This window comes from Cyrtonyx montezumae, unplaced genomic scaffold, assembly GCF_038088225.1.
Source record: "Cyrtonyx montezumae isolate F1298 unplaced genomic scaffold, pur_monq_1.0 scaffold_1, whole genome shotgun sequence".
NCBI classification, from domain to species: domain Eukaryota; kingdom Metazoa; phylum Chordata; class Aves; order Galliformes; family Odontophoridae; genus Cyrtonyx; species Cyrtonyx montezumae.
In genome coordinates this window covers 1,225,708-1,250,723 of record NW_027071825.1, presented here as the reverse complement: position 1 = coordinate 1,250,723, position 25,016 = coordinate 1,225,708, and the positions used below count along the sequence as shown (strand labels likewise).

Sequence of the window (25,016 nt, the reverse complement as noted above, 5' to 3'; positions counted from 1 at the left end):
GCTGTAAACTGGGGATTTCTGGATGCCAAGACAGAAGGCCAAAGCCCAGGTTGTGATCAGGACTTGCACACAAAGCTACAAAGAAACGTCCCAATCAGCAAAACCATTCTGAAAATGAGGCAGCTGAAAAATGCCAGCAGGTAAAACGGACACACAGTGACTGCATGAATATCCACTTCAAATTCTGTTTTGTTTCACCACCTTTAGCCTTTGAGAGGATTCATCCTTCAGGAGGGAAGAGCAGTTTTTCAAAGGGTGGGAGGACTGAGCACAGCAGCAGAGATTGAAACTGAAGTTGAAATTTGTAGAAGAGGATGTGAGAAGCGAGGCTGTGGTTTTACGTCTTCAATGGCTCTGCTGAATGTTAGCTTCACAAAGTCAAATCCCTCAGAAATATCACTTGTAAAACAATGGGAGCAGCACTGTGATCAACGGTTAAAGCAAGCATCAAACTCAATGAATAGAACACGCGTTATTAAAGTGATCTTTCAGAGACTTCAGGAATGGGATTTACCAAAGCAGACAAGTCTTCCTTAAGAGAGAGGAATTAATCTTGCCACAAGAATATTGAAAACAGCAATGACAAAACCCCATCATTCTTAACTTCATAGAAGATGCAGAATGACACTTCATCCTCCCAGGATTCTCTGGGAAGGCACTGCTCTACTCATACCCAAATTCAGCCTTACTTTGCTCGGTTTCAAGGAGGCAGAGCATCTGCAGTTGCAGAACTAAGTAACCCATTTCATTCTGCTAGGTAAAGGCAAATTCAGACTCACCAGCACGAGTAACAGCTGCAAACCCAGCACACAGACAACCTGGAATACTGAAGGAGCAGACACACAAGCAATCATTACCCAGTGTATTGCTGTAGCAGCTGCTTCAGTGTTACTCTTGCACAGTGGACAAAATCTGAGGTGTGAGCAGCTGAAGTTCACTGAAGATATGGTGGCCAGAGAGGCAGATGGAATGAATGGACCAAGCATGATTCTGGAAACAGCAGCACGTGCTTGAGCCACGCAGAGCTGCTTAGGCCAACCTGAGCAGCTGGGTCTCCTCAATCACATATAGTGTTTCCAGCTCTACTGTGACATGAGTTGTGTTCTTGCCCAGTAAGTTTTCCAGCCAGGTGTTTCCCTGCTTTGAATCACCCAGCTAACACTGGCACAGTGGCCTCCATCACTGGGTTGGCAATAGAATAAACTGGAGTTGTTGCCAGAAAATAGATCACTGAACAATGCCCTGAAAGAAACTTTTGGAAATAATTGGCCGTAATGAGCTCAAACCATCACATTAATCGTAATTACAGTAACAATATTTGTGCTTCTCAAGCATTATGACTGCCTTGGTGTTGCCTTGTGCACTGTTTGGATGTGCAGAAGCTGATGTGTGGTGTGAGCCTGTCCAGCTTGACCTGCTTGACCTGCTCAAAAAGCCATCATTCTCAGCTGCCTGTGATGGTCCTGCATCCAGGCTGCTCTTCCTTGCTCCCCTGGTTATGAAACCATGCAGCTCAGCTGGAATGAACAGTTTAAGCTTGGCACTGAAGAGCTAGAGAGCTTCCCATGTCCTACAGGTTCTGCTGTGTGCAGAGTGACTGATGATGGGGGTTTGACAGCTGCACAAAAGTACCCACAAATTAAACAGTAATAAAAAGTGAACAGCTTTGGCAGCAGGATCAACAGAGCCCTCGCTGTGCCAAGAGATGTGCTATTTGGTGCACTACTGCTGCACATCTTCACCTGCATTGTCCCCTGTGCAATCAGATCAAGGAACTGTGCTCTCCTCTGGAATCTCATCACAAAAAGACACAGAGACAGGCCATAAGTTAATCAGAAAAATTAAAGAAACTGGTGCAGGAAGAAAGGAGTCACCCTCCTGATGGGGAAGAGATACCAACCTCAAAGTAGCCTGCAAACCTCTGAGGCCTTCATTCATGAGAGCTATCCGTGCTGATATGAGAATATGGAACTGTGTTGAAATAAAAGAAAAATGGCAAAATAAGTGTGGCACGCCTGGCAAAGGACGAGGATGCAAGCACTGCAGTAACAGCTTTCCCTAAGCCAGACTAACAGCGTGGTAAAGCTGAGAGCTGCAGAGAGAACCACCAAAGTGAAATGTGCATGAAAAAGAGCAACCATTTGCCTTCCATGACTGCTCACTGATGACAGACGGAAGATTTTGGGGGTAGACTCCCCATTTCTCTCATGATTTTTCAAGATTTCAATAATTAACTTGCAGTGAGCTGCCACTCCTCACATCTCCTTTCGTTGTTGATGACTCAGTACCTTTCCTTCACGATTGCTCTTTCTGAAGGTTATTTCCAGACCCACAACTCGACATAACCAGAGGGTGCAATGTCTGCACCCGCTGATTTCACTTTTGAGTTTGAATTCTGTGTTCTCTAGCAATAACTTTAACACAAACACCTGTCTGCATCCTGACCTGGCTCCAGTCTTCCATCATCAGCTCTAACTTTCTTTGATTCTCCTTAAAATATTTGGGAAGGAGGTGGCTTTTCAATATTTGGACCTTCTTGCATTTTTAGATAGCTTTTTTTCTTTACAAACCCAATGGAGGCAGTGGCTGAGTAAGCCCTTCCCAGCTCTCTACTGTTTTTGCTTTACTAGACTCCTTTTACACATAACTTGACTCCAGATAAATTATTTCATCTTTCACTTCCAGCAGCTGAGCAGGAATTGCCAACGACATACATTCAGATTTCATTACCTCATTTATATCTGCTTTCCCCCCACCACCACTATACTGAGGAAAAGCCAGATCCTTTGCTCACAGTTTGCCTCTAATTCCAGCATCCACTGGATTATGGGAGTGAGTTGAAGCATACAGCATCCTCACCTCTACGCATTGTTTACTGTCTAATGGTGATTTCTTTCAGATTTACGTCTCTGGACGTTTGGCAGCACCACGCCTGTGAGCAGATCTGCTGCTTGCCCCTGAAGCTGCAGATCTCAGAGGCACAGCTTTGCCTGAGCTGTAAGAGATCACACTGCGACCATCAGCAGTGCAGTGTTGGACCCTTTTCCTTTGTCCTCTTTGGCCACAGCCCTCTCTGCTTTGCTACAAACTCTCCACAGCCCGTGGCCACCATCCCCACCGACCATCACATTATGTCAGCCACCGATGGTGCTTTCCCAAACTGCATTTTCAGAACTGCACCTCATCTCAGAGAACTGATGACTCTGTACTTCCCTTGACATCATCTTCTGCCCCGAGAAGCTCTGGCTGTGCAGACAGGTTGGCACAGGGCTCAGCACCCGATACCTCCACTTGCAGAAGGAGCTGTGCCCTTTTGCTCTTCTTATTTTTGCAGCTGAGCACAAGGTTAAGGTTTTGGTGAGCGTCTGCTCAGCACTGCATCTCAACTCAGATCTGAGAGAGATGACACAAAGTTACTTCGGGCTCAGCTGAGGATGGAGCTTTGTTTTATTGCCCTGGAGGAATGCTCTGCACGTGAACACCTTCACTGATCCAAAGCACCCACAGCAAAGCACTTCCCACCAGTTTCTGGAATCTGGTAGTGGTTGAATTGAGAATACTACTTAGCAAATCCTTAATGATTCTGTGAAATACTCTGTTTAAATCCTTATAGAAAAGCTGAGAGATTATACAACAGCTTTAAAGACTGCTCCGTGGCAGCTCTTGGAAACACACACAGCATTTCAACACAACTCAGTGAGAAAGCACTGCGTGAACACGCAGACTTTGCTGTTGAACCTCAAGCAGAAAGAACAAAGAAAGCAACTGCAGTTCACACTGGGCAGTGGAATGGCATTTCTCAGTTCAGTTTCCTGTAGGTGACACTGAGGGTTGGCCCACCCAAGGGGCACCTTCCCTTCAGTGCATCACCCATGAGTAAGAAGCTGCCAAGCTTTGCTGCTGCCAGCTGAGCACAGTGCGTGGCTGTGCTGCCATACCTTCATCTGAAAATGAAAACTAAAGGCAGCCAGCAAGGTGGAGCCATGAATGAAGCCACAGGAGATATGATTTCACATGAACTTCCATTGGAGTCTTATTTTAAACACACGAGGCCTGGTTTTATGGCGTGTGGCTGAGGCTTGTGCTTGAAAGTTGTAAAAAGTGTAAATGTAGTGTGGACCAAATGAAGGCAGAGGGGAAACAAGACAGACACTAAAAAGGAAACTGGTGGTATTTGGAGCTTCGCAGGGCACAGACTTGTAGGATGTGCAGGGGGTGGATGGCCAGCTTTGTCAGCACTTCCTTCTCTCTAGAAAAAAAGTGTGAATGTTACGGTGCAGTTTGGCAGAGGGGTGAGGGTACCCGGAGCCCCACACACGGCTGTGGTCCTGCAGACCTCGTGCTGCCCCAGCAACGTTCAGCCCAGCAAAAGTCTGTCTTTAAGCAAGTGGCAGTCAGCCACAACCAGACAAGAGAAGGAACGACAGCAACGAGGGCTATCTTCGGGTGGAAGCCGTTCACAACGCGAGAAATAAGAATCCAACCCCATTTTCCTGTACAGAGCCACAGGGAGCCTGCTCTGGGACGGGGTGGGGGCTGGGGGAGCTCAGGGGTCCGTTGCCGCCCTATGGCTCTGGGGTTCTGAGACCCCACAACTGCAGCTCCTGCGCGATACCCTCCCAGGGAGAGCAGCACGGGTTTGGGGGGGGGGGAGGGGAAGGGCAGCACGTGGGGCGGGGCGGGCGGCAGCGGGGCCGGGTACCGCAGCCTGCACCCGTGGGATGCGCGGAGCTGCGGTGAGTAGCGGGGAGCGATGCTCCGGGTCCCGAGCGGGGATGGGGTGGGACTGGGGGAGACGGACTGACCCCCGCACCGCTCCTTTAACGGGTGCTCACCTCCGCCCGGCGGTGTCCGAGCCGGGACCTCCCTCCGCAGAGCTGATGTCGGTACATCAGGTCTCCGAGCCGGGCACCGTTTCGCTCCCAGCCTCGGTGCTACCCGCAGCGTGCAGCCTGCAGCGCTGTTTGGGCTCCGAAAGCCCGTTTTTGCTTCGGGGTGTAATGTAGCAGCGCTGCGCGCTCCCCTCCGTGCTGCTGCAGTCGGCACCGCGGGGCGGGAGGAGGGAACTCCGCGTGGGGAGCGCTGCGTGGAAGGACGTGAACCGACCGCTGTGATCCCAGCGCAGCTGATGAGCTCTGGGCATCAGAGAGCCAAGTGCACGCGGCGTTCAGCCCCTACGATCCCAGCTGAGATGTCAGAGCGGGCACGGACACACGGACACGAGTGTGGTTGCACTGTGTGAGCAGCTCCTGTGCTTCCCCATCTCGTCCAGCCTGTTACGTGCTGCTTGATCTGTGCGTGGCCACGCGGTTTTCCAAGTTCCGTGTGAAACGGTGGGATTTTTTCTCCTTTAAAGCACATATCTTTGATCCAAGGCGAAGGTTGTTTCTCATTCCTTTCATATATCTGGCTCGGGTCGTGGTTTATGTGGTTGCTGTGCTCGTGTGATGCTGCACGAACTGTGTATCCCTTCCGTAGTGATCCTCTGATGAGGATTATCATAGAGTTGCTCAGACTTTCAGGATCACCAAATCCAACCTCAACTAAATCATACTCTAACAGCCCACCCCTACATCACGTCCCCGAGCACCACATCCAGATGGGTTTTTAAACACACCCAGGGATGGTGACTCCACCATGCTCCCTGCGGAGCCCATTCCAGTGCTTAATGACCCTTTCTGTAAAGCAGTGCTTCCTATATCCAACCTATAACCTTCCCTTCTTTGCACCTGCTCCAGCACCTCCGTGTCCTTTCTGTATTGAGGTGCCCAGAACTGAACACAGTACTTGAGGTGGGGCCCCATCAGTGCTGATTACAGGGGGAAATTATGTGAAGAGCTGCTGGTTTTCTGTGTTGACTCAAGTGTTTGGGGTACAGGTTTTGCTGCCTGAAGGATGTTTACACAGTCAAACTGGCAATTTCAGTTTATTGGAAGGCAGTAGGTTTATCTGAAGAACTTTGGTGCTGTGATTGCTCATCCTGGCACTTACTAATCACCTACAGATTTTGCTGCTTTCAGTGTTTGTGCGAAGCTGAGGTGTCACAGCAAATCTTAACATTTCCATCTGAGGAACTGGAGGATTTAAATGAAAGGCAAAGTTTTTATATGAACCTATGGAAAGTCTCAGCACAGGTCAGTGGAAGAGCACCCACGTCCTTGATAACAGGAGTGCCACATCCTCCATCCAATCTGACTCTGGATTTGCAGCAGGGTTTCCCTGTGCAGCAGACCTGCTCAGTCTCTCCTCCCTGTTCACTGGTGCATCCTTAACTCCCCCTCCTTGCTATTCTCACAGCTGCAGTCTGCCTCATCCGAATGCGTGCTGTAGCAGTTTGCCACTGGAGGGATGAGAGAAATCCACATGCAAAAGGTAAGGAAACTCTCAACGTTGGGTCCCTAGGGAACCCCGGGCATTTCCACCTTTGTCTGTTCCCCTTCTCTTCTTTTCTTTCTCCCTCTCCATTCCCCAAAGAAACATTATACTGTTGAAGAAGCCCCACGTTGGCAGCACCAGTGGAGAGCTCGTGCTACAAAAGAGGTGCAGGACTTCAGGACTGTGACAGCTCTGCAGTGTGGGAAGCAAAAAGGCTCCTTGGGGAGAAACAGCACGTGTTCTTATTCCCTGAGAAGATGCAGGGAGTGCAGAGTGAGGAGGCATTGTGCATATGTATATGGGAATCTCAAGGAGAGAATGGAGAGGCTCGGGAGATGCTGTTTCTCTATAGTGATTGTTCAAACTTCCTTGGCATAGTGTGTCCTCTTTGCTTCAGGTTCTGCTAAATTTCAGCCATTACGGAGCTACAAAGAGTTGAAGAATGTTACTGTAAAACTGCAAAGCAGGAGGCACAAAACCAGAAATGAATGAGAAGAACCTTCATCCTTTGCACGAGGGGTAGTGAGAGTCTGTTCTGGTTGACATTTGCAGCAAGGTTTTTGGTTCTGGGCTTGCAGAGCATCTCTGGGAGGGAAGGGATGAAGTGCATCTCTTCTTGAAGCAGAGTCACAAAGTATCTGTGGTTCTAACATCCCTCTAAGCAGCGTGCCTGTCTGTAAGGAGAGCCAACCCAAAGTTCAGCTGCCGCTCAGGATAACATCTGGAGTGCCACAATTCAGCAGCATTAGAGAGGAGAGTTCATTAGAAAGGACTGATGGAATAAGCACGTTGGATTTTCCAAAGCTCTGAAGTAGTGCCAATGTTGTAAGATGATTTTTTCCCACTTTTTAGGAGCTGCTAAAAGGTCATCATTTCTATGTAGGGAGCAAAATGTTGTTTGCATGGACTGTGCCTGCCACAATTTGTTTGCTGATGTACTTCACTGCAGGTAAGATTTTTTTTTATGGATATAGCAGTTATCACTTAAGAGAAGCACTGCCTAATTAGCTTTCTCTTTCAGACACACAAGTAAACGTCTTTCTTATTAGAGAGAGCAACATTTGATGCATGGTTTGGTTTATTCTATGCTTTCTTTAAGAACATATTGATCCACTTCCCAGTGTTCATGGCAACATGCGTTGCTGTTTATGTCTGCTGTGGGTTGCAGGCAGTTTTGCTGTGATGTGGCATTTACACCCTCGTTGCACAGCTCTAAGTGCTGGACAGGCATGGACTTGGCTTCAGGAGAAGAGGCAGATAGGCTCAGGCACTGGCAGTGCTTTGTTTCTCTCTGGTCTGACCATCTCCTGGTTAAGAGCTGCTGATAATATATGCAGGGAGCGTTTCGTTTTAACTCAGAGAAGAGTTTGTGCTGTTTGTTATGTGGGGAGAAGTGCAGTTTCCTCAGAGACTGTCAGAACTTCAAGTAAGCAGAGTTAGAAAATGGTGCTCTGCCATTTTCCATCTTTTGCAGCTGTTTGTGTCACTTTCCCACCACGTAAGTGTCTCGGGGTCTGCCATCACATGCATATCCTTGCACACTGAAATCAGTATTGCCTTTTGTGTCCAGTAACACACATGGATGGTAATCCATTGTGAGTTACAATGCAGAGACAAGAACCCTTACATGATGAATTTGGCACAGCTGTCCTCCCAGAGACGCTGTGTTTCAGGAGATGAACGATATATTCATTTTAAGGGTTTGTTTTGCCCCTTTGTTGCAGAAGCATGCAGCAAGGGAAACGTGCCTGCCAGCAAACTTCCCCACGGTGTTGCAGAAATATGCGAAAAAGGAAACATGACTGCTAACACTGCTTCTCATGTCCAGCCTGGAGCCAACATCACCCTCTCCTGCCAGCTCAAACAAGCGACGTACAACAAGCAGTGCAGGACAGCTCTTTTCTTTAATGGTTCTGAACTGATCAGCCATTATGGTGCTTCAGTAAGCAACACGTTTGCAGTCAGTATGTATGGCAAGCACATGTTCACTTGCAAGATAGATTGTGAATACAAGAAAAAACTCATCTGTGGAATTGATATAGAGTCTGGAAGTAAGGAGAATTTCATTGTTCCCTGTTCTTTCTGATGTTCTGAGGTTCCTCTGAAACAGATGTTATGAGCTCATGGGGGGTGGCCTTTTCTAGATAAGGTGCTGTGTTTGAATGGCTTTATATCTGAAATATTGAACACAACAGAGGCCTTTCAGGCCCTGATTCCCAGCTCCCTGTGTGGATGTGTGGATCTAAAAGGCTTTGTGTGCATGTCTGCCTCTCTGTGCCCACTGCCTCTCACCTCTGAGAAGCCTCTGGTGCAGCTTGATATGTAGTGGCATCATTTGCATGCCACCAGCTTGCTCCATGATAGCAAATGAGTGGAGGGGTTCAAGTAATTAAAAACTGGAGAGATGATGGACAAAACATCATACTCTCTCCTGTTCTCCCTACCCCTCACACTCCTGAAGTTCATCTCTCCAGGACACACGTGCCTTGAAAGAACAATACTAAGGATAATTCAGATTTTCTTCTCACTGTAGATGAGCTGATGCAGCAGCATTTTCTGCATGGGTACTTACATTTGTGTGTTTTTTTCATTAAAGGAATAATGGTTGATTGCTTCAAGTAGATATTGTGGTGGTGCCCAGTCCTGACAGGGGTGGGGCATTTGTGTCCATCTGACACCTTTGTCCCTTGGAAATTTACTGTGACGTTGCTCGTTTCAGAGGTCTCAGCACACTGCAGAGATGACACTCAGCTATTTTCACGTGTCAGCCTGAACCTTTCACACTTACTGCCTGTAAATCCATAAAAACAAACTGACCTCCTAGCATGTCTCAGTGTGCCACCTCTCAACATTTTTAAGAAACTGATCAGAATATTTGTTTAAGGTCCTCCAGATCAGCCCAGAAATGTGTCATGCATCCAGAATGGGATGGATGGCAATCCCACCTGCACCTGGGACAAAGGCAGGTTTACGCACGTGAACACTACGTATGCAGTACAGTAAGTAACACAGGCAAGTAGGCTCTTCAAAGCCTGCAGTCAGATCTCGGAGGGGTTTTTTACGTTAGTTTTATGTCTTTGTTACAGATTTACCCTTTATCAACTCACACAAGAGTTGCTCTCTGAACAAGTCAGTGCAAGGCTGCCACGATCACAGAAAACAAAGACTTTTCTGTTTACAGTTGTGTGTGCTGCAGTAGTTAAATTACTTCTGGGTTAAGCACATGAAGAGAATATGCCAAGATATGGCTCCTTTAGTGGAAAGGGAAGTTTAATAGTAGATGCAGTCTTAGATATGCTGTTTCCCCATCGTGGCTCTTCTCTATGTAGACACGACGTGGTGCCAGCACCAGAAAACCTCAGGTCTGAACTTCTCATTCTATCACACAGTTTAGCTAAGGAGATGAAGAGAAAACTTTTCCAAGCCATGCTATTTTTGCTTCATCTTTAAGAACCCACAGTGTTGTTGCTCTCTGGTTTTGCTGAGCTTTCCCTGAAAAAGCCTGGAGACTTCTGCAGCAAGCTACAAGCAAGGAGCAAACGGATTTACCTTTCACAGTGTATGGAAAAGTATTAACTGAGAGCTCTCCTTCTGTCCTAGGCTATCGGATGGGACTGATACCTTATGTTTTTCAGAAGAAAGCCTGAGTAATATGTCTGGCTCGCTAGTTCTGAGCACGAGGTTGAATTTTGAATCTACTTACAGACTTGTGGTTGTCGCCTCCAACAAGCTAGGAAGTGCTCTTTCACAGCCACTTCAATTCATGCTAATAGACATAGGTAAATGCCTTACTTACCTTCTTTCATCTAGCACTGTCTGTTCAGAGAAAGTGAAAACTGAGCACTCTACCTTTGTAGTTTATCCCTGCCAGAAAAGGGATCCATCCATCCTCAATCACCCATTCCATTTATGGTGTAACCTCCATTAGGAGCTGTGATGTGTATCTGAGTGCCGTTTCTCTGTTTTGTTTCTGTTTTTGCTGCTAGTGAAACCACATCCTCCCAAATTCTTGGTGGAATTTGAAAATTCTGCAACAAACTGTACTATTGTTTGGCACAGTGAAGTCCCCGTGCAGCACTGTAGAGTAAGATACTGTCCACTTACCAATTGCACCTGGAACACGGTAATCCTTTTCTGAAGAATAGAGGATATTATGGTCCTTGGATTCTCCTTTAATATTGTCATTTGCCTCTTGAGTCTGCCCTCTAGCATCTTATTTAGGAAAAATTGTTGCCTGCTCCTCGACACCTCTATTGCTGATCTAAAACTGAATGAAGTTAGAATGCTTATTGTGGAAAAAAAAACCACACAAAAAAAAACCCCCTGCATGCATGCATAGTTCCCCCTGTGTCAAGTATAATGCACATAGAATCAGAGCTTACGTTTGGCTCAGCACTGCTATGATGTGGTCCTTTCTGCTCACTGTAGCTCAAGGGTACAGGCGTACATTTTCCAAATGCTTGTGTCTTCTCTAATCATTGTCTCTAATTGTTTCAGAGATCATCAGTTTCAACCCCCTGCCGTGGGCATGGTCACCAAGCACTAGAGCAGGCTGCCCAGAGCCACATCCAGCTTTGCCTTGAGTGCCTCCAGGGATAGGGCTCCCACAGCCTCTCTGGGCAACCTGTTCCAGTGCATCACCGCCCTCTGAGTAAAAAACTTCCTCCTGACATCCAACCTCCATCTCCCCTGTCTGTGTTTAAAACCATTCCCCCTCATCCTTTTGCTATCAGCCCAACTAATGCTGGCTGGAATCCTTAGTTTATATTTTAAGTGCTAAAATGAAGGAATTGCTTGAAGTTAATTCAGGTATATGAGCGGAGAATTCCTTACTAACCTTATTTCCCTGTGAGTTTAATGCAACGTATGCTTTGTCTTCATTGAAGGTTGAAAGTTTAAACAGTGAAAAATGCAGTCTTCACAGTCTGGAGCCTCATACAGACTATGAATTTCAAGTCAGCTGTAAAATTCATCCTGAGAGAGGGCTGTGGAGTAACTGGAGTGCGTTTCAATTCCAGACTCCAGAAGCAGGTAATACAATGCATGATGGATCATACTCAGCTCGTGCCCAAGGTTTACATAGAAGCGGAAAGTTTAGCCAATGAATTCAAAACACCACTTGGTTTGTGCTGGTTAGGATCTGTAAATCCACAAACAAAGCCAGCGGGGAAATAAAGTTCTGTAACAGAGCAGGTCTTCGTCATGAGCAGGGAATCAATCAGTTCACGTTCCAGTTTGCTGAGGAGCTGCTGAATGGGACAGGAAAGGGCCCCTTCTGACTGAGATCAGCTGAATCACAGAACTGTATGGGCTGGAAGGGACCTCCAGAGATCATCGAGTCCAACCCCCTGCCAAAGCAGCTCCCAGCCCAGGGTGCACAGATAGAAGAGCACATGCTGCAAAGAGCCGTTCTTTAAGTCTCTGAAGTGCTGTACTGGAATACTGCAGCTTGGAAATTTACATTTCTCAAAACGTAGAGCAAGAGATCCCATGTGGAAGGTTTTAACAAAACAGTTTAAATTTGCCAATTTGCCTTTCCAAGCAAAGAAGATAGTTCATTCAGAGAATTCCCAGCTAGCTCTCTCTGCTAAGCAGTGTGCTCTTTGGAGGGCTCTATAGCCTTAATGGATGAGAACTGGGCCGTGCATTTTGGGGAGCTATCCCATCATGAATAAGAAGGTGAGAAAACAGTGTTTCTGCACAGCAGAGTCCAGGGGACGCAGCACAAACACGAGATCAATTCTCCTATTTTATACCACTTCCAATAGCAGAAGTCTTCAGTTTAGCTGCAGGGCCACCATCTGCTGCTCAACCTCTGAAACTTCACATTGCTCTGTGTTCTTATGAAAGAGGAAAGCTTCTGAAGAAGGATTTCAATATAGATGCGTTGGCTTCTTTGGCATCCCCTCCTTTCATCTCGAAGTTGGCTTTCATTGCTCTGTTTTTGTGAATTACTACGAGCTCTCCAGGCTCCTGCAGCTATTACTCATGCTATTTATCACTACTGCCAGCAGCAGTTTCTGTAAGCATTGATTGATGCAAAAGGTGTGAACTTTTCCTTCCCTCCCCCACTTTCCTCTCAGCAGTTTTCTTAACCTTCTCGATGCACCCGGCGTTGCTATGGTGTCTGTGGTCATCACCCCTCTCCCCCAGGCAGTGCTGCAGAGCAAGGCTCCCTTCAACAAATCAGGGAACATTTTCTGACATCAGGCTGAGTGACAGCGAGGTGAGGCTGCAGATGATGAACTCTACATACACAATCATCGCTCTTCTTCAAACTAGCTCAAGTTTTCACACTAGTTTGGCCTTTGGTGAATTCAGGACCTTTTATACATATGAAGCTGCTTTTTTTTCCTCCCCCATGATTCTCCAGGCCTGACCTGCCACAAAACGTGCTTTCTGCAAGCACTTTAGCAAAGGAATCCTCTCCTTTCCACCGAACTTGTGTGGTTGACTTGTGAAAAGAACCTTAAAATCTGGGCTGGCATTCAACAGATGCAATCTGCCTCCCTTTTCCCCTTGCTTTGAGCTTGCCCCTTGCTCACAGTGAGTGCATTCTGGTCACAGTTCTGTAGATGCCGTGGTTTGCTTGTTTTGTTATTATTTTCTTCCTTTTTTTTTCCTATTTCAGTCACTATTTGCAGTGGAAGCAGGACAAAGAGTCCTTAGCATTGCTGGTATTGAGGATTGTTTCTGTGTTTGGGTTTAGGAAATAGCAGACAGTCTTAGCCCCAGGCTACGCAGGGCTGTGCATCAGTTGCCTGCTGCTCAGGTTATTAGAAATACTTCTTATTTAATTTTGATGAGTTGATTATGCTCAAGGACCTTGAGGAGCCAAGCTTTGTCACCCTGACTTTCTTCGTATGTCTTTATCAGGTTCTGAGTTGTTTGAGCACACTGTTAATCAGCTTTTGCAGTCAAAACATGCAGGGTACAGTGAGAATCAGTTTAAAAATGAAGGGTTTTCAGGACGTGCCTCCCTTGGACCTTACTTAGCCTCAACGTTTATGCAGAGATGAGAACTAACACTGCCCCACTGACTTATAGGCTTTCTTACAAGTCAGTGGTTACTGAGAGCAAAATGAAGTCAGTGGCAGAGCAGAGCCCTCTCTTATTTACATGAAATTTTGCTCTTTGTGACTGCAGTCATGTGGGCAGTCATCACTGCAGCTGTAATAGCAAATATAAGCTTAAAATGCAAAACAATACTTTAAGGCTACAGCACGTTACATGGTTTCTGGGATTCTGAATCTTAAATATGAGTTGTTTGAGGATTACCTGTAGCCTATTGGATGCCTTCTTTGTTTCCAAATACCATCATTAATTCTGTTTCTCTCTTTTCTTTCTCAACCAGTGCCTACTGGGCTCTTAGATGTCTGGTACAAAACGCAGGATGTAGGCTCCCAAATGCAGAACATTTCTCTTTTTTGGAAGGTAAGTTGCTGAAGTAAAACTCAGTGTACGCAGTAATAATCAGCAGCTTTGGAGGGAGAACTCTACTTTATGTTTGCAGGAAAGGATTTCAAACCAGGGCACAGCAGTGCTTTGTCCAGTGATTCAGAATAGCTGCTACCCAAGACTTTCCTCACACCCCAGCACATTCCCTTCCCCCTTTTCACACCACGATGGTACCTGTAAAAGAACAGATAACAACCTTTAGGCTTTCTAGTTTAATTTTCTAATTTGTATGTCCATCTCCTCATTTCCTACTTTGCTGTGTACCGTCAGAACACAAATTCCCCACTTAAAGCGGGTACCTTGCGTGTTTGAACCATCATCAGATGTTGTGTTGAGGAATATGGCTTAGAGAGAACTCCTGGTGATAGGTGGGTGGTTGGACTGGATGACCCTGTAGGCTGTTTCCAAGCACGGTGATTCTGTGATGTGTCATGAGGCAGAAGATGTGAAGAGGTCCAGGAAAATCAATTGAAGGGCTGAGAGCGTTAGACTGAGGGTAGCAGGGAGCTGGTAGCAAGTCCAGTGATCTCTCTGACCTTTTAATGATGCTCACTAGCTCCTAGGAGGCACTGAAACGTTACATTGGACTTAATCTTTCTTGGAAAGGAAGAAAAACACTTTGATTCATTCATGCCAGGAAATAACAAGCGTCCCAACCACCTTCACAGCAGGTTCTGAAGCGAGGGGTTGCCTCCATTCGTTGCTTTGCATGGAGGAGCTCTGCACTCATTGCTCAGTGGGAATCCCACAGTGAAAGGGCAAACTGCAGGCAGGCGTGAGCGTGTGTGCTCCTTAAGGCTTTGTTCAGGAGGGTCTGCAGGTGTAACAAAATCCCCTCTCATGGCAGAAGGTCCAATGCTAAGCAGGTGGAATATATGTTTTCTGGTGACTGGATCCCCAGAACGAGCCCTTCACTCCAGCAGTGGCTCAAGAACAGTTCTCTTTTGGTCCTGCACTTAAATCCACCACGTGGAGCACTGCTACTGCAGCTGTGGGACACTCGTCCATCCCGCAGACAGGCAGCAGACCTGGAGCAGCTGACTGTCCAAACACAGCAGTGCCAAGGAGCCAAACCACTGCCTCCTTCCCTGAGCACTATTAAGGCATTTTCAGGCTGCCCATCAGTTTGGTGCTGCAGTTTTCTGCGATACACTGTATGTTGTTGACTTTTTCCTTGCCTCTCTTCCAGGCTTTTCCCTTGCTGGGAGGCTAAAAGCATTTTCTTTGCAGGCTTTGCAGAAGTCAGAGGCAAGAGGAAAAATCCTGCATTACACAGTGACCTTTGAAGCACTAAGCCATGGGGAGTCCAAAGCAATGGAGACAAACGTTACCACACAGACCAGTTACACCAGAGTCACTCCAAAGATGGACTACAGGATAACAGTCACTGCTGATAACTCGAGGGGGAGCTCCCCTCCTGCATCCATCCTGACTAACCTACACATCCGAGGTAAAGCCCCCCGCTGTTCTGAGCCATTGCACATCAGCTCAGCTCTGCTTTGTCCTGCGTATGGCCACAGACCATGAGAGCAGTCAGATTCTCACTCAGAGAGCAGTGATGCACTGGAACAGGTTGCCCAGAGAGGCTGTGGGTGCCCCATCCCTGGAGGGGCTCAAGGCCAGGCTGGATGTGGCACTGGGCAGCCTGCTCTAGTGCTTGGTGACCCTGCCCACGGCAGGGGGTTGAAATTGATGATCTTTGAGGTCCTTTTCAACCCAGGCCATCCTATGATTCTGCCACTTACCAAGTCATCTTAAGGCTGAGGCCAGTGTGTGCTGATGGTGTGCTTTCTGTTTGACTGTTCTTCTTCCCATGACAGATTTACCCTCTCCTCAGAACGTGTCTGCTGTAGCAATGGGAAATAACAGCATCTTGGTCAGCTGGAAACCTCCCATTAAATCCACCACACCCATCAATGGGTACATCGTGGAATGGATAAACACCCATAGGCAGAGCAGCCTGGAGCCACAGCCAAGCTGGGTAAAACTTGTGGCATCCAACCTGTCCGTAGTGATATCAGGTGAGTGCCACATGGAAGCAGGATACTGTTGAAGCACTATTTTAATTTTGAAAGCCTTCTGAGGAACAAATCAGACTCTAATTTTTGCTCATTCAGCATAAGAGATTGTGATATTTAAAGCTTTTTACATGACAGAAAAGACTTCAGTGGTTCAGCCGTCCCTCAGATGATTTTTACCTGCTAAGCAGAATGCCTTAGAATAAAAAATAAAATGAAATAAAAAGTAACAAAAAATAAGAAATAACAAAATAAAATAATAAACAATAAACAAAATGGAAAATAAACATAAAATAAAGTAAAAAATAAGAAAATAAATAAAATAAATAAATAAGAACAAAAATAAAAAATTAAAAAAAAATAAAATAAAATCGTTCCTTCTGAAGTGCAATAAGACAAAGATCAGAGATTTAAGAGGAATATTTCCATTCTAATAGCTGCTGCTCGCTGATCCAAACCAGTGGCACTGTTCTTTACCCTAGATAGCTTCAAAGTTACAATCAGAGTGATGGGAGTGTTATTCTGGTTAGTCTTTCCTACTCTGAGTCCTGGTGCTGTGCCTCCCAGGGTTTTAAATCCCTTCTCTCAAGCAAATGGGAAAAAAAAATAGCACTTTCATGCTGTTACTTAGTACTCTGCTTTGAAAAAGGGAAACTTTGATTACAGTCACTCTTCCACAACCTACATTAAGTATTGGGATAGATCTGATCAAGTAAATATTCTAGCCATAACTGTAAATATTTTAATGGGATAATTATTTACTTTCTGTTTTTTTTTTCTTTTAGAGCACATAGAAGATAACGTGTGCTATTACATCAGCGTCTTTGCACTTTATCAGGACAGAGCTGGGCAAGTGAAATCAGTGAGGGGATACTCAAGGGAAAAAGGTAAATCGAAGTAGCACTCCTCCAGGCACTGTAAAGCCAGCTTAAACTGCTCAGCGTGCAAAGTCTGTCTCGTGTTTTGTAGCACCATCAGCTGGGCCACAAGTGTACACAAAGCCACAGACAGATGGCATCTTGGTTTCGTGGGGAGAAATCCCTCCCCACCAGCAAAGGGGCTGCATCACAGAGTACAAAATTTACCTGCAAAAGAAGGACAGCGATGGAAATCCCGCTGTCTATGGTAGGTATCTGCTGAAAGACAGCGTGATGTGCACCTGCTGTTTGTTGAGGAGGGAAGGCTGGCCAAGAAAGAGACCAGAAAGAGTCCCAGGCAGCTCATCGAGCAGCGAGATGCAGCTTCAGCTCTCTCTGCTACAGCTGTTCATGAACAAGGCTGCATATTTATACTCTTACATCGAGTTAGTTGATTCTAACTACTGTCTAAAAGCTGCATTCAACAAATGCACAGTCAGCGCATTGAGACACGCAGCAGGCAGCACACACTGCATTCCAGCACGTGGACACCCTCCCCACGCATGGCCTGTTACCCACGTGTGTAACTCCCACACTCCCACCCAAGACAAGAAACTTTTTTTATCTTGTTCAGGAGCTGCATGACAGCTTTTAACGGACGTTTCGTAGTTGCACCACACAGACCTCATTTTAGATTTAGACACTAATTTACCAAACAAAACCAGATAAAGGACAGGGTACCCAGTCCTGTGCAGCATCTGTTCAACTCCATGCAGTGGGACAGATCTCAGAGCAACCTCAACAGCCTGAGCCCTCCTGCAGCCCTTCCAAGGGCTCAGCAACATAGACAAGGAGGTTACTTACAGCAACAGAGAACTTCTGCATGTCCCAGCTCCCAGGAACACAGTTCTTCATAGAGTTGAATGCATTAAGAATGTGTGCTAGGTTTTTTGTTTGCTTCTCCCCCTTTCTCTTTCAGCCATTTATAACACACCTTCTCAACATTCGTTTTACATCACAAACCTGCAGCGTGGTGAGTACTACGTCCTGTGGATGACAGCACTGACAGCTGCTGGAGAAAGTCCCTGGGGAAACAGTGAGCTGGTCTGCTTGGAAGGTAAGGAGTCAGCAGTGGGCAGGGGACCAACAGTCCTATCCCTGGGCCCACTGTTGTCCACAGATTTGGAATACTTTAACCACTACTCTTTAATAACTGAAAATCTCTAGTTTCAGCTGGTCTTAAGACGTGACATACCTTCCTTGTCTTCCACTTCTCAGTTTTGTACCAAGATGTTATCTGTATAGCTAACAGTTCAATGCTTGTAGTCTTACTTATTACAAAAGGGAAAGTTGCCTGCCCAGATAGCTATGCTGATTTAGAACTACAGAATCACCAGAATTGGAAAAGACCTCCAAGATCACCCAGTCCAACTGTCCACCCATCACCAATAGTTCTCACTAAACCATGTCCCTCAACACAATGTCTATATGTTCCTTGAATACCTCCAGGGTCGGTGACTCCAGCACCTCCCTGTGCAGCCCATTCCAGTGCCTGACCACTCTTTCAGAGAAGTATTTCCTAACATCCAGTCTGAATCTCTCCTGACACAACTTGAAGCCATTCCCTCTCATCCTATTACATGAGAGAAGAGGCCAACCCCAGCTCACTACAACCTCCCTTCATGTAGTTATATCTGGTAGATATCTAAATCTGATCTAAAACCTAAGACCTTCTGGTATTTGTGACAAGTGCAAACCATGATCATTGTCCAGTTTGAACTAGGATACTTTTTCTTCATTAAATAAAAGATTAACACATCTGCTCTGTGCTCCAGGTGCTGTGGACTGGATTATTGTGCTCACCTGCAGCTTCTTCATACTCTCAGCCTGCATTTGCTCCCTGCGTCCTGCAAGAAAACTGTGAGTGGATTGATCTCTTCCATCCCAGCAAAACATGGGAGTTTTGTCTGAGGGCATATTAACATGCTCTCAGGACATCTTGTGGAACAGGGAGGATAGTTTTGAACAAAGGTTTTAGATAATGTGAATGGTAAGAACATCACACTGTGCTTAGTAGAGGATAGCTACAGTTCATACGTCGTGGATGCTTCACCTAGATCTTAAGGCCTGCTTCCACTGAACCCGAGCTGGTACAAACCCTGTTCCCTTCCTGAGGAGGAAGTCAGGCCCTGTGACAAAAAGCCTTTTTTCTTGGCAACACAAACGCACCTCCAACCTGAATTTCCAGGGCTGAGTTCACGGCCATGCAGAGCACACTGTGCTATTAATCATGCACGTCTAACGAGGGCTGGCTGCAGGAGGACACTGAGCTGCGCTGGTTTTTGCTAAGTCAGTACTTGCTCAGTATTACCTCACTCCTGGCTTTGCACCTGGGAAATATTAGCACTTAGAACAGCCAAAAATGAACACAGTATGGACTACAGACCAGAGGGGAGGCAATAATGTATGCTCATAAAGTGATGTCGTGGCCAGAAAAAAAAGGGGAAATCCAAAGCTGTGTTGTCCAGTCAGTCAAAATTGCTGTGTCCTCAGAAACTCAGGCAGGTTCTGCCAGTCCCACCCAGCCTGAGTTTCTGCTAATCTCTGGTAACGCAGACTCATGACACAGAATTCTTCAGTAATTGCATACAGCACGTTCCAGCTCAGCAGAACTTGCAGGTATCGGCATTTATGCTTTTAACTTCATCTGCTCCATCTGCAGATTACTCTCGCTCTTCTCTGCCACTGTACCTCAGTGGCACAGCAAAGCCATTCCAGATCCAGCTAATGCTACCTGGGCTAAGAAGGACAAACCTATGAAGGTAAATCAGCCTTTTTTTTCCCCTTCTAACCCCACCCTCTTCAGCAGAAAAAGCAGTCGGAGCCTATCAAATCAGGCATCTCTTAACATAGCAAATCCTGCCATTTCTGGCAAGGGTAAAGCTCCGTCCTGTACTGTGTCACACACAGTATGTATTGCACCAAGTGACAGAGAACAGTGCAGAGGTATTTCCCCTTTAGCAGTGGTAGATGCCTGTGCACAAAGCAGTGAGTGCAGAATTAACGAGCACTGCTGTACGTGTGCCCCCCACCAGGGTGAGCTGAGTGTACCTTCCAGTCCATTCTCGTACAACACCAGCAGCTTTGAAGAGCCTGAAACGACAGAAGTAGAGGAAAGCTTCATCAAGAGAGACCTCCAGGTTTTCCAGGACAGGCTCATCTTCAGCACCATCAACTGCAGCAGAAACGATGAGTGGCAGCTGGAAAGCAGCTCTGAGAAACAGGAGGCAGAGTACAGGCCTCTACCCAGCACAACAGACAGACACAGTGCTGAGCACCAGCTCCCCGACTGGTACAGGAAGATGGTGCTGGAAGAGCCAGAGCAAACACAAACTGATTCTGAGTACATCGCTGATCTGCTTACAGACAGAGCTTACCTGCCCTCAGCCATCACAACACCTCCCACAGACTCTACTGAAGAAGACCCCGAACTGGGCTGCCATTCAGTCTCTGTCTTCCCAACAACTTTCCTGCCACCAGAATTCCCCTACGGAGGGAAACTCAATTTGGACACGGTGAGACTGAGCTGTGGCTCTTTCACTAGGTAGGCAGCCGGGGTGGTACAGCAGCCTGGCCTGAACGTTTGCACTTTAGCAGAGTATTGCAGTCTGTGTCCCACTGCAGCTTGCAGTGACTTGCACATCACGCCTTCAGGTAACACGACCCAACTCACAAACCCTTCCAGCTTTCTAAAGTCACGCCTTGCTTTACAGCACAGCAGCTCGTCACCCACAGAGCACGCTTAGGAAGAATTAAAGACAAAAACCCAGATTGCTGGTGCTGTAATTAGGCTTCTAAAGATTAATTGCTGCCTGCAGAGAGCCACAGCTGCCTCAGGTCCCTGCCCCACTGCCTGAACACCACAAAGTCACTGAGAACACTGGTTGCCCAGAACCAGCAAGGTAAGGTAAGGTCAGAGCTCAGCAGCCAGATGATGGCTGCACTGCATGCAGCAGGTCAGAAATGCACCATTTGAGGATCTGCAAAGCACATGCCAAGCTCCAATGCTTCACACCCAACACACAGCATTCCTCACTGCTGCCCCAATATGGGTGCTCACTTTGTCCCAGAGACACCAATGCTAACGTGAGCACTGAAGGATCCAAACTTTGGCTGAGCATTTCAGCCCTGCTGCAAAACCAAGCAGAGCAAGCTTAGCGTAAAGCAACCCCCTCCAGAAATAAAGACACAGGCAGCACATGTACACAGTCACTGAGATGGGCTGCTGAGGATTTTAATGATTTATTGAAGTATTCTAATTACAGGCTGGAAGTCTGCATTACACGTTTAATGGCTTTGTTTACTATGTGCGCGTGTTATTTATAAATAAATGTTGGAAACCTGGGATTTGTTTGTTGTTGTTTCCTCTGGTCCAGCTCGGATGCTGGGCTGCAGCCAAGCGCAGAACAAAGCGCCTTGAGTGACAAAGCTGGAGCTCTGTGGCTGGGCAGGAGGGAGCCCACACCTGAGCAGTGTCATGAACGCATGACAAAAGCCTTGCGTGACACCCAGAGCACTTCTGTTAAGAGAGCCACAAGGAAATAACCCTTAGCAGCCCCGCAAACATACCTGCACTGTGAGACTGCTGCTGCAAGAACAGATCTTCCCACTGCGTTTCACTTGGAATAAGAAAGTCAACCAAAGTGCTGCGTTAGGGAGATCTCTGCTTGCTCGTTTACTCTTGGCGAGCCCAGGTCCAAAGATTCTGCCTGATACGGCTGTGATTTTTCACACCTGAACACATGGCCTTCCCCATTGGTGCCAAAAAATTAAGGATTGTTAACACCACTAAGTCTATGGGGCTCTACCTCTGTACTGCTACACCCAGAGCTCGTGCCCAGTGCGTGCACCTCGCTCCACTGGGGAGCAGCTTGGTGAGAAGGAGCTGAGGGATAAGAGAAGGCTGAACACAGCTCCTGCCCACGGAGCTTCCCTAGAGCAGAGCACTGCAGGGAACAGCAAGGGGGGCACGCTGCCCTCCAGCAACCCCGTGCTGCTTCAGGGCTCCTCTATGGCACCCCACACCAGGAGCATCTGCCTGAGCTCAGCATGCACCGCTGCCTCCCCCCACCTCCCAGCACTGCTCTGCTCACCTGCAGCGGGACACAGCCAGGCCCCACAGACACAGCAAGGCATTGCTCTCACACCAGCACCGTGGCAAAGCTCATTTCTTCCCATCTGCCCCGTGTGGATGGGAATACTCACCCTCACCATCACGATGTGACGCAGGCTCAGCACATCCATGGCAGGTGTCGTGCACTGAAACCATTCCCAGATGAGGCAGTGGATGCTCACAGGCAGGCCTCTTGTTCAGGAGAGGCACATGCACGTCCTCATCAGGGCAACCCCACGTCTGCCCCACACAGCACCAACACGAGGCCTACACTTCTCTCCCACCCACCATTTCCATAGGGGTGCCAGAGCAGGATTTACTGATGTGCAGACTTGCAAATCAGACACAAGGAAGCTTCACAGCAGCTCCTGCAGTGCTGCCCATGTCACAGAACTATCAGAGGGTCAGTTTTGAGCTGTTATTTCAGAACAGTATTTCCCCTCTGGGACTTGCTGGCTGCCACCTCCCTGCTCCGGGCTCAGCTCACAGAAAGGCAGCAGCTGCTCACGGCCGTGCTCACACAGCACAGCGGGGGGAGGATGCACCTCCAGAAGAAAAATGGCTTTCAGAAGCAACCTGCAAAGCAGGAGTCCTGCTTGGCATCTGCACCCCAAGCTAGCAAACACACTCTGCCGTCCATCACTACAGGAACTGCTGCTTGCATGCAGTGATGGCCGCTCCATCCTCACTGAGCCAGACCTTCAGGCACTGCTTTTGCAGAGAACAGAAGCAACAATTCTACTTGACCTCCATGCAAGGCAGCAGGAATCCTATTTCCTCAGCTCTAACTCGGTGCTGCAATGACTTGGAGCCAGGACTGAGGAGCCCACTTAGTGGGATTTACAGCTCACACTGTTACACTCAACTCCTGCCTGCAGAACAAAGCGACCTCAGCTCACATCGAGTGGTCTGAACCCGAGCACCAGCACTGCTCAGTAAGCAGGAGCTCAGCAGAAGGGGACGACAGCTTTAGTACTTGACATCCTCCTTTCTTCACTGCTTGCAGGTGAAAATAACATGCAAGGTGGGCAAAGAAACCACACACAGAAAGGCCACCATGGCAACAAAGCACAGCCCCTGCACAAGGCCACCCACTCAACTACAAGGGAAGCACACAGGGTTTGAGTTTTCTTTTGTTTGCAAGTTATCAGCTCTGCAGTTACACCTTCTGGGTCTGGCAGCTTGTTCCAAGCTCTGGTCCTCAGCCTGGTACCTGGACATCTCCCTCCTGGGAGCACGCTGCCAGCACTCGTCCACATGCACAGCACCTCACTACCTCGAGACAGCTGCACAAAAGCACAATGAATACCCATAACCAAAGGAAGCTGTTGCTCTTAGCACCACTTTCTCACTCACCTAATCCTGCACGCAGACCCTCACACACACAGCTACTCGATCCCCACGTTTATTAGTCACAAATGGAAAGCTGGGATTCGTTTTCTCTTTGTTCTTAAAGCAGATCAACTCCCACGTGCAGCTCCGTGAAGACTTAGTGCAGTAGGAGATGAGCTCTGCCAGCAGCAGGGATGAAGCCTGCACTGTCCCCACACTCCCCCCCACAGCCTGCTGGGGTGAGGCCACGCCATCAGCTTTCCCTGTCAGGTTCAAGCTCCCCAGCAAAGCACCACGTTGGGCTTTTCCAACCCAGAACATGATATACCAAACTGCTCTATAGGGCTCTTGGCCCCAGCTTGAGAGATGGAGGGCCTGGGAGCAGCACAGCAGAGCACGGAACAAAGGCAGCAATGTCTTCATAAGGATGGTAGAAAAGAAGCAGGTTAGCAAATGCTGCAAGTGTCAGCTTCAGGCATATGCCCTGCATTTATTAAAGCAAGAGGTGCAGCTATGCAAACCAGGCCCAGCAGGCACACCGTTACAGTTCAGGGCGGTCTCAGCTCTCCCAGCTGCAGACACCACCATGTATTCACACACACTGACATTTGTTTGCCTCACAGGCTGTGCCCACTCCCCCAGAACAAACACCCACGTTCACAGAGCAGCCTCACTTCCTCCCAGCTCCAGCCCCATAAGATGAACTTTCATGCTCAGACCTCACCACCGTTATTCAGAAGCCAATCTGCACCGTGTGCTTCTCCCCCTCCAGCTTTTTCTGCTGGCTGCCTGGTGACAAACTGCTCAGATTTCAACAGGTCCAGTCCTCGGGGGCTGGTGTGACAAGCAAGAGGATCTAAGTCACCACGGAGCAAGCTCACTCACAGAAGGGAGCTACTCAACTCAGAGGGAGACGTCTTCCCAAAGCCAATTTGATGCCAGCAATGGAAGTGGCACCACCACCACAGGAAGATCTGGAGCACCCAGGGCAGAACCCAGAGGAGACACTAACCTCAAGTGGTTTCACCTCCATGGGTTTCCATGACATTTTTAAAAGAGCATGAAAATAAACCTTTATTTCAGTTAACACCCACCAATATTAAAGATATACGTTCACAGTTTTAGTTCTTGACACGAATGGACTGAAAGAGGCAAATTTACATCTATCAAGAACAGCAGACAGACCAAACTGAAGTACAAGCTGTCTCGAGCACCGTATGTGACGTGCCATTCCGGGGACTGCTCTATCCTCTAAACAAGAAGGGAAAGCTTCTGGCCACTCTGGCCAGCAGGGCCCCAAAGGACTGACTGCACAGCCCAGAAGGCATCTGGAAAAAAAGCAGAGTGACAACTGAACCAGCAGAATCACAGCCTGGAGACGGGGAAGGCTTATGTTACAGAGAAAGCTTCTCTCTAAGTGTTTCTGCACGTCAAGGCAATTAGTTGTATTACTCAAGGCGCCCCAGAAAGGAAACTGCAGCATGTCCTACCAACTCACAGAGGGAGATGGGGAAGAGGAACACTCAGTGCTAGAAGGAGCACAGCACCCGTCTCAGGGCTGCTCAGCTGGAGAAGCAAACCACGAGCTGTCACCATCACCAGTGGGAAACTCGCCTCCTCCTCCCAGCCCAGCTTTGAGCTGGCAGGTGAGAACTCCAGGAAGTCTGACCTGATGCTGTCAACAGTGGTTTACAACAAGCACGTCTGTAGAAAATAGTTCAGGTGCATCAAGCCAGCCAACGCCACAGTTATGGAGTTGAGTATTTCATAGTCAAAGGTCTCCGATACTCTTCGCCTGTCCTG

The 25,016-nt window shown here is 47.6% G+C and overlaps 1 protein-coding gene across 1 annotated transcript; it reads left to right on the top strand.

The window, feature by feature from the left end:
* The first annotated feature begins 6,317 nt into the window (after positions 1-6,317).
* IL12RB2 (interleukin 12 receptor subunit beta 2) lies at positions 6,318-20,393 on the top strand. The gene is made up of 15 exons (XM_065745770.1): positions 6,318-6,372; positions 8,100-8,426; positions 9,260-9,374; positions 9,976-10,154; positions 10,362-10,498; positions 11,262-11,406; positions 13,730-13,809; positions 15,064-15,283; positions 15,654-15,854; positions 16,637-16,738; positions 16,821-16,976; positions 17,688-17,825; positions 18,544-18,628; positions 19,431-19,530; positions 19,804-20,393. Exons 1-15 carry the CDS (start codon positions 6,318-6,320, stop codon positions 20,314-20,316), a joined length of 2,553 nt encoding a protein of 850 aa, XP_065601842.1. The 3' UTR covers positions 20,317-20,393.
* The last annotated feature ends 4,623 nt before the right edge of the window (positions 20,394-25,016 follow it).

Excerpts from the sequence above, each read along its gene's own strand:
- IL12RB2 (XM_065745770.1), top strand. The coding sequence starts at position 6,318 with ATGCGTGCTGTAGCAGTTTGCCACTGGAGGGATGAGAGAAATCCACAT. Across the intron at positions 9,375-9,975 it reads AACACTACGTATGCAGTACA|GCTATCGGATGGGACTGATA; the intron begins GTAAGTAACACA and ends CTTCTGTCCTAG. Across the intron at positions 11,407-13,729 it reads ATTCCAGACTCCAGAAGCAG|TGCCTACTGGGCTCTTAGAT; the intron begins GTAATACAATGC and ends TTTCTCAACCAG.